Below are 9991 nucleotides of genomic sequence, written 5' to 3' on the forward strand. Positions count from 1 at the left end.
CATACAAACTATCAAAACAATTCCAGTGCAACCATTCAAAAGGGAAGTTTTTTGTTTAAATAATCACATTAGTGTCATGGATAAATCTTTTGCTTTGTTTAAAAACATTTTTAGTTTCAGATTTTGAATATAGTTTTCAAAAGCTAACAATAATCAGAAAACAAAAGTGACAAGTTGAACAAACACCAAACACATTGTGTCGGTGTTACGATATTCTTATTTTCCACAATTGTGTGTGTTTTTATTTATAATACTTTGTTTTGCGCGATTTGGCTTCATTTTGGGGTTTGGCGCTTTTTCCCTGACGACTCTTTTAGATTCTGCCACTTCCTTCACGTCAACGGTTCGATTCCCTGCACCACTTTCCCCTTTTCAATTTTTAAAACCTCGTTGCATTTTTTTCTCTTCTTCTTCTCTTTCATGTGATTTTTTCAACATTCTTCTTCTTTTTCTTCTTCTCCTTTTCTTCTTCTTCTTCTTCTTCTCCACAGTTTCACTTCCAATGGCCTCTCCTCCTTTTTCTTCCGCCGTTGTAAAGGTACTCCCTTTCTCTCTGTCGTTTCCCCTACGAGTGTCTTGTCGTTTTTATACCGACTTATGTCGTTTTGGGTTTTTTCAGGATGCAAAAGTGCTTATGGTTGGTGCTGGTGGAATTGGCTGCGAGCTTCTCAAGACTCTCGCGCTCTCCGGCTTCCCTGACATTCACATCGTTAGTTTTCTTCTCTATTTGGGTTTTTGAGATTATTTTAAGAAAAGGGTTTTTCAGTTATTTTGAAGGAAAGGGTCTTCAGTTATTTTTTTGGGGTTTGAGTTTTTTGGTGTTTTGTTTAGGGCTTTTGTGCTGTTGGGGTTTGGTTAAAGTTTCGAGTTTCGTGCGTTTCGTGAGATGGGTGCTTCAAATGTTTCGCGCCTTGGTTTTATTTAGGAGGTGTCCGTGAGCGCGAGGGGTTAGTGTTGTTTGGGCTGCCGTACTGTATTGAGGTTTGGGGTGGTGCAGTGTCGTGCTTAAAATCGCTTTGTTAGTTTTTGGTTTTGGGAGGGTTTTTGGTAGTTTGATTCCTTGCTCTTTCGTGTAGTTGGTGGCTGTTTGCTTCTCGTTACGAATTTCAATGTTTTGTTGAAGGAGGAAGAGTTTTTGAGTGTTGGGACCAGGTGGGTTGTTTGAGCAGGTTTTCATGCTTTTGAGTACGAACTGTATTCAGGGGAGAATGGAATGTTTCTTGTTGGGGCTGCTGTGTTGGAGCTTACGGTTTGTTGACCTGAATTGCTCTTTCGTAATTGTTGTTGAGGATGATGGATTTACGGTGGTGGTTGTGGATCTTGGTATTTATTTGGGAATTTTGAGTTTTAGTAATTATAGTTATGGCTAATAAGATCTTCGAGAATTGAACTTTAATTAAAATTAGTTTTTTTTGGAAGAGATGGTGTAGCTACTCAATGCTGAGGGTGATAGGTTAATGATAATGGTGGATCTGCTGAATGCTGGAGGCTGTTGTACTCAGAACGAGTATCTTCATAGTTACTACTGAATAGAATCCTGAGTGTGTTGTGACCTTTTGCCATACATGTTTTCATCTAGGACCATATCTTATTATTATAATTGTATATTTACTTGTGTATATATTTATTATCATAGTATAGTAATCAATAGTGGAGCTGCCCTACGGATGGATTCAAATAGCAAAGGGTTTTTCAACAGCCAGCCGTTGCGGCTGCAGTAATGGCTTTTCACTTGTTATAATGGCATAACAATGCTATGGGCTCAAAAAAGCCATTTTTACCCACTAAACAAGATTGTTTAGGTTTTTTTCCTGACAAATTTGTGATTTCTCCCCCATTTTTAACACATTTTTGGCTTCATCATAAGAAGATTTGAAACCCTTTTTGTTTACCATTCCACAAAATAGTTACCTTTGTTTTGGCATGTGTTCCTTCATACTGTAACATTTTTATGTATTCAGTTCTTTCTTTAGACTTCCCAGTTCACATCTAATTTTTACTATTTTGTTATGTTCATTTTTCTATTAACTTCATCATCCTTCACTTTTTGACTTCATTGCTATGTTCGTACTTTGTCTTGCTAAATAGCCACTATGTGGTACTTGCACTATTAAGTTGATTTCCTCTGATTCCCAATTGTGACTTTAGTCACTATTGTGGATACTAGGGTTGTGGTTGCAGCATGTGCCTTGCGTAGGTCCAACTGATTTAGTTGTACTAAATAATTGGTATATATGTCAACTGCAATGTGACTTTTTCTATTTGCCCACATGGTATTGACTTTATGACAGCACATCTCGATTGATGGTGATTTTGTGAAAAATGTAATTCATTATTTATCATGTCTTTAATTTTTTTAAATTTTTTTTCCTTTGATTATTTATATTTGTATTACAAATATGCAAGTTGCATTAATAAATAAGGCTTAAATATGTTTTTAGTCCATGTAAAATGAGTGAGTTTCTGATTGTTTTCTTTGTTTTTAGTCCCTCTAAAATTAAAAATCACTGCTTGTGATCCCTACTATTATATAACACTAGTTAACTGTATATGCATTAGACAAAAGGTTAAGTGACCATTCCAATTGACACATATTAGTGTTGTGAAATGGTGTCAACATGTGACACCTAAAAAAATCTTAATTTCCATTAAAGAACTGCTATTTATCTATCTGAAAATGATATTAGGGATTGACAATAGTAATTTGAAATTTTGGAGGGATGGAAATTGGAGAAAAATATTTCATAGGCAATAAAATCAAGATTCACATATTTTAGAAGGGCTAAAAATAATTATTTGAAATTTACAAAGATGAAAAACAAAGAAAAATATTTGTCGGACCAAAAGCAAAACATACTAATATATAGGGACTAAAAACATATTTAAGTCCATAGCCCCTCTTCATGTTATCCAATTATAGCATTTTCATAGTTTGTCACTATGTGTTGCTACCTAGATTGATAACTTTATTATTTATTATTGCAAGTTAGATTCTTACCTCGTGTAATCAATGTATCATTAATTGTGGGCAAATTTTGTCACGTCCAGTATTTTTACAATTATTTGTCATGGATAGACAACTTCTATTTAAAGTTTTGGAACCTGAAGAGCTGTTTAATATAAGCTTACTGGGCTGAAAACTATCTTAATATAGTTCAAGTGTGTAATTTCTCACCATCCTTTTTTCCCAAAATATCCATCCTACAATTGTTCCTTGTTGATTTTGTACAATGCCGCCCTTTCTACTAAATTGAGTTCCTGGATAAAGGTTTGACCATTAACATTGATTTTGCAGTCTTATTGTCAGCAATCAGTCAACCCATGAATTCTTGCCTAATGTACTAGGAGTTGATATTATGTGTGTGTGCACGTGCTCACTAGTCATTTTTGTCTCTCTTGATCTAACTGTATTGTTTTAAGCTATGGATATGCTTTAACAAATTTTCGTAATTTATTTCTAACGTGCAGATTGACATGGACACAATAGAAGTCAGTAACCTGAATAGACAATTTTTATTTCGAAAATCTCATGTCGGGCAATCTAAAGCTAAAGTAAGTTTGAACTGTTATGGTTATTATTGTTAATGGTATAGGTTTCAGTTGTGCATTCATCTAATGAAGTGTTCAATCAGGTTGCTAGGGATGCTGTGTTAAAATTTAGGCCCCACATAAACATTACTCCATACCATGCAAATGTCAAAGATCCTGAATTCAATGTGGACTTCTTTAAGCAATTTAACGTTGTTCTAAATGGACTTGACAATCTAGATGCACGCCGGCATGTGAATCGCTTGTGCCTGGCAGCTAATGTTCCATTGGTTGAAAGTGGAACTACTGGGTTCCTTGGACAGGTAATTTAATTGCATTTATTGGTTGAGTAAGTGATATCCATTTTAAGTTGGATGCTCTTTTAGCATTACTTAGTAGATTACAAGTGGTAATTTTTTGTGTTTGATAGTTATTTTTGTATAAGTGTATCTATGTGTGTGTGTGTGTGTGTGTATATATATATATATATATTTTTTTTTTTTTTTTCTTTTAAATTATCGATTATCTGACTTATGAAAATGGGTTATTATTAGGGACTATCAACAGTGTTCCTAGGTAAGCTAATTTCTTATGGGAAAACATGTTTTATGTGCATGCTTTTATGTTTCAACATGTAGATACCGTTAGATCTTTAATTTCTGTCATGAGATTATCCAGTAAAAGGTTCGTCCTCTATTTCAATTCTTAAAATTTGTAATTTATAATTGTGTGTGAAGTTTTAGGTTTGATATTTAATACTTGCCGTTTCTTTTGCTAATTTTGTTACCCCATCTGTCTAAGGACTTTCATGGAAACATGTATCTGACATTCTGTATTGCCAACTTTTACATGATGTCAATTTAATGCGATTGTGTTGTTAATTACTGCAATATATCAAGTTGCTGTTTCTCAATCAAATTTATGATTTAGTTTTAATTGAAAGTAGGTAACTATACATGTCAAGGGAAGAACAGAGTGCTATGAGTGTCAGCCTAAACCAGCACCCAAGACATATCCTGTCTGTACTATCACAAGTACCCCATCAAAGGTATGGTTTATTGTCATTTTTCATTAGGGTTACACTGGTGAGATTGTCCATTAAAGTTATATTGAGTTATAGGCCTTCAAACATGTAGTCTATGACTGTTTACAATGTTTTAGGTCATATTACTGGTCATATATTGATTGTGTTTGGTTAGTCACGTCTTTTGTATCTTGGGACATAGAAAATATAAAACTATAGAGCCGGGGTAATTCATAGAAATTTTAGGTTGTTCACGATTATTTGGATTTTCAATTAATGGGATATTTATGTTGCATTGTTGAATCTTGAAGGATGGTACTTGATAAATACCTTTTAGCATTATTGAAGGCTGTCATATTAGTTATATTTAGGAAAATAGATAAATTTTTTAAACTCAAGCTTTTGCCTTTCCTGTTTGCAAAATAAGTATGAATTTTGATGTTTGCTTCAAATTTCTGTCTATTGAGTTCTAAGCTTTTATCTCCCATTATTTATGGCAGTTTGTTCACTGTGTTGTGTGGGCAAAGGACCTACTTTTTGCCAAGTTATTTGGGGATAAGAATCAGGGAAATGACTTGAATGTTCGATCTAGTGATGGTGCTAGCTCTTCAGAAAATGTAGAGGATGTATTTGAACGTAGGAAAGATGAAGACATTGATCAATATGGAAGGAAAATTTTCGACCATGTATTTGGGTATAACATTGAATTAGCCTTGTCTAATGATGAGACATGGAAAAATCGTAATAGACCAAAGCCTATATACAGCAAGGATGTTCTGTCTGATGAACTGGCTCAACAAAATGGAAATTTGGAGAAAAATAATGCGTGTGATGATGAATTATCAGTATCTGCCATGACATCTTTGGGTATGAAGAATCCACAGGATATTTGGAGTCTCAAAGAAAACTCGAAAATATTTCTTGAAGCATTGCGGCTATTTTTTACAAAAAGGGAAAAGGTCTTTTGCGATACTTATTTGGACTTATTATATTTTAATATTATCTTTATGTCTGATACAACTTTGTTTTTATTTTTAAATTCATCTTTGAGCAGGAGATTGGCAATCTAGGATTTGATAAAGATGATCAGTTGGCTGTTGAATTTGTTACTGCAGCTGCAAACATACGGGCTGCTTCCTTTGGCATCCCTCTGCACAGCCTTTTTGAAGCTAAAGGTATTGCTGGTAATATTGTGCATGCTGTTGCGACTACAAATGCTGTTATTGCTGGGTTGATTGTCATTGAAGCAATCAAGGTGCTGCAAAATGACATTGAAAGTTGTAGGTATGATGTGATTCCACTTCCTGTGTATTCTGTTTTAAATTATTTGTAGTGATGTGAAAGTGGCTTTGTTACCTTAATGTCTGGGTTTGAGGAAACATTGTGAAACGTCATTTTAAGCAAAAACTACCTTGGCACAAAATGCTACCTACTGGCTATTGACAATTTTTTTACAGTGCAATGGATAATCATGTTGCTGGTGCTAGGTTGTAGAGCTTACACCCATATTTCATTTTGAATGCTTGATAACTATCATTATAGTTCGTTAAATATTAAATCAGTATAGTTTATCGTAACTGAATAACATTCTGATTTTATAAGATTGCTTGGGGCTTGTTTGGTTGTTTAAAGGTTTAAAAGAAAGTTAGTTTTGTGTCTTTGTTTGAGAAAAGTGATACTGGTTTCTTTACTAGGTTTTTTCATTTTTTTAAATACATAATTACTATAAATTTATAAACCATTGGTTATAGTTGAGAAAGCATTTTTCTGCAGAAAAGGCTAAAAAAAAGTCCCCTTAATCATGACTTAAGAGGGTACAGACAGTACTTTTTGTGTCTTTTTTCATGCGAGCAAAATGCATGGATCTTTAGGGGAAATTTTGTCCCTATATTGCTGAGCGTTTTTGTCCTGACCTCATTTTTCTGTATCTTATATCTTTTATTTATTGTAGATTCTGTTTGAAGGTTGTCTTATCCTTCCTGTTCTTTCCTTGGTGCTCATTGCTTCTCTAAGTAATTCTTGATTAATGTACTACTTTGTAGTTTACAATTCAACTTTACTGTTTTTAATGTTTTTTCTAATCTTTTCTGGACGTCTCAGAATGACATATTGTCTGGAACATCCGTCAAGAAACATGCTGCTTATGCCAGTGGAGCCATTTGAACCTAACAAGTCTTGTTATGTTTGTTCTGAGGTTTGCTGAATCTCCCTTTGTTATGTATTATGCCTGTAGTCATTGTTAAAAACATGCTCACTCAATAAATTTTTATGTGCAAAGCAGACACCTTTATCCCTTGAAATAAACACCAACCGTTCAAAGTTGAAAGACTTTGTCGAAAAAATTGTTAAGGCAAAACTAGGGATGAACCTTCCTCTTATTATGTGTGCTTCAAACCTCCTTTATGAAGCTGGTGATGTTGAGGACGACATGATTGCCATTTATGAGGCTAACCTTGAAAAGGTATATTTGTTGTCTTTGATTTGGAAAAATATATGATCGTGATTGTTTCAAAGCCTGTTTCCTATCACTTTCAGGTCCTGGCTGAGCTTCCTTCTCCAGTAACTGGTGGAACAATGCTTACGGTGGAGGATATGCAACAGGAATTTGTTTGCAGTATTAACATCAAACACAGGTTTTTATTTGACCCTGGTTTTTTGTTCTGCGAGAATAGTATTTGTTCCCATCTCCACGAATCCTTCTATCTTTTCTGCTTGTTTTAAAGTAATTTCTTTCCTGAGTGATTTTCAGAGAGGAGTTTGATGAAGAAAAAGAACCTGATGGGATGGTTCTCTCAGGATGGACTCAACCAGTGTCAGCAACAGAAAATAAAGACAAATCTGTTGGCAATGGTGCAAGCACCTCAGATGCAGTAGTAACAGCTGTGGAATCTGAAAAGGATGAAGAAATAACTATAGTTTCAACCTTGAAGAAGCGAAAGCTTCCAGATGAGACTGACATTTCAAGTGCCACTGAAGCAAAACATCAAAAGCAGTTGGAAGTAATTGATGACGAAGACGATCTTGTCATGCTTGATGGTGATTTAGACAGCTTTAAAAAGAGAAGATTCTCATAGTCAATTCATGGACTAAAATCAGCATGAATTCTTGCATCCTAATTTTGTATTTATAGGGAGGTTTGGCGATTCTTTTGGCCATAATAGTTGTTAGGAATGTTGCTATTAGTCTTTTGCTTGACATAGATACTGTTTTTCTCCCTTGTGCTTTCTCAGTAGCCGCAACATGTATTATTCTCCCTGACGCCTGACAGAGAGGATCATTGACCTCATAAATTAACTCTCTCACACATGACATTAGTGATGATCAACAGTTTTGCAAACTGATTAGCTATTCAATTATTGTCATGTATACTATATTCTAGATTTGAAATGTGATTTGTCTTTTATCTGTTGAATTTGTCATCGTTTCTTAAGCCTAAGGGAGAGCTTTTGTTTGAGAATGGAAGTCTCTAATTGCTTAATGATGCCATGTGCATAAGATTCATTACAATTCTGATACAGATAATAAAGTGGGAAATATGAGGCTATGTCTAATGTTGGTGTGACACATCAAACGTGTGCATCCAAATGTTGAACTAAGGTAGCAATTACATAATATGATGCAAAGAAGAGCAAATTATGAAGTGGGAATGTGACTAATGCGATGCATGGCGAGGTCGTTCACTCCACAGTAGAAGCAATAAAAAAATGTTGTTTCTTTTTATATTGCAGAATGTATTGAAAATTTGATACGGCAAGAAGGTATAATGCTTTACCAAAATGTTTCTCACTTTCACACTAACCAAAATGATATTTGATGCAATGAGTACCCTTCTGCATGGATTGTCAGAAAGTTTGAGCAGTTACCATGTGTCAGAATTGTAATTCTTTACTTGATCTTTATGTTTGGGTAAATTAAGTCAGTGCTTACCACTGAATGATTGGTTTTTTAAAACTGAAGAAAAACTATTTTCATATCAATAATATTTGTATCCATAAGCTGTTTTTGAAGAATTTATTGAAACAAGTTAAAAATATAAGCTCTCAGTTACTTACACAAGTTGTAAATAAGATATTCTAAACGTATCATTAATTAACCAGATGAATACGTCATTGTTAAGAAAGGTGTCTCCCTTGAAGATTGATGCACAGGCGAAATTGAATCCTCTTGTCTGGAAAATTGAACCCAAGTTGGGAATATCTTGTCAAATTTTTACTCTATTGAGTGAGACCACTTCCAGCCAAACATAAAATGACATAGTATTTGGTCCTAAAAATATGGATTGTGTTTTGAACCCCTGAAATCCGCACCTATCATTTTCTTTCAATCATTCAATATGCTACCATTTACGGTAGGGAAATTTAGTAAAGCTATTATGCGCTCCTATCTTAGAAATCCTTATTTTAGTACTTTGCTAACAACCACTCAGTACTTGCATGCTTCTTTTGGTAAGATTCCAATACATCTCATTTGGGTTAAATTTTTTGATAGACTCTAATAATTTTATTTTTAAAATTTTAATTGGATTCCTGAGAAAGAAATCATAAGTGGGGTCTCAGGGACCCGAATGGAATTGTTTTAAAACTTCAAAAGATTGAATTATAAGATAAGAAAAAGGTTATACATTGACGATGCAAACTACTTTTATCCTGTCATTCAATCGCAGACCATCATTTATGATAAATTTGTTTGCTTTTACAATGATTAGATGATTGCAGAGTTGTCTTCAATTATTAATGTGAGAACACTAAAATCTTGTCAGATTTAAACTATAGTGAACTATTTAATTTCTCAGAAAGCATGTGGAGCAACACAGTAATGTAACCAAAACGAAGTGATGGACCTCGGATGAAGATAGATGGAACAATTATTGGTTCTGCTCTTTAATTTACAAACAAAACTAGATAAAATAATTGTCATTTCTTCTTAGACATGACACCATAATTTTGACAGTGACAATTAATTTACAATGGTTGTCTTATGGTCTTCCTGTTTTGAATCAAAATCTACTGTGGATCAGATATTAGAATTAGTTTGAAACAAAGAGGAGCATTTAGCATCTGCAACATTGTAGTAGAATTTGTGGTATGCTATGCCTGATCGAATTCAATATTGGAATATTTTGTTGAGAAAAGATATCTTGTTGAAGCTAAATGTGTTGAATATTAAATATACATAGAGCTGATAACTACAAGGTAGAAAAAGGAGGTTGTTCTACTTTTATCACCAGATTCAGCTATGCTGTCTTTTTCCTATAATTTACATGTTTAATTTTCTGATAGAAAATAGTTTAAGGGATGATACTGTTTGTATCAGTACCTGTGTAAAAGAAGAGTTTTTAGGCACTGGTTTGATATTTATGTTGTGCCATTACATCTCCTATCTCAGTCAAGATAACTATTTTTTGAAATTAAGAGAAAATGACAAATAGATGGAAAGATA

At 34.0% G+C, this 9991-nt stretch overlaps 1 protein-coding gene across 2 annotated transcripts; it reads left to right on the plus strand.

Moving 5' to 3' along the window:
- The first annotated feature begins 263 nt into the window (after positions 1-263).
- On the plus strand, positions 264-7964 carry LOC124837761 (SUMO-activating enzyme subunit 2). Of its 2 annotated transcripts, XM_047313221.2 has the most exons (12): positions 264-343; positions 492-538; positions 620-709; positions 3469-3552; positions 3633-3851; positions 4475-4576; positions 5053-5511; positions 5607-5836; positions 6653-6746; positions 6834-7013; positions 7088-7185; positions 7302-7964. In XM_047313221.2, exons 2-12 carry the CDS (start codon positions 503-505, stop codon positions 7624-7626), a joined length of 1917 nt encoding a protein of 638 aa, XP_047169177.1. In that variant the 5' UTR covers positions 264-343; positions 492-502; the 3' UTR covers positions 7627-7964. The 2 variants fall into 2 exon arrangements, with proteins under 2 accessions (XP_047169177.1, XP_047169178.1); XM_047313222.2 differs by lacking the exon at positions 264-343 and having other exon boundaries at positions 361-538.
- The last annotated feature ends 2027 nt before the right edge of the window (positions 7965-9991 follow it).

Source organism: Vigna umbellata, chromosome 10 (assembly GCF_029865625.1).
Source record: "Vigna umbellata cultivar VRB3 chromosome 10, Vumbellata_1.0, whole genome shotgun sequence".
Lineage (NCBI taxonomy): Eukaryota > Viridiplantae > Streptophyta > Magnoliopsida > Fabales > Fabaceae > Vigna > Vigna umbellata.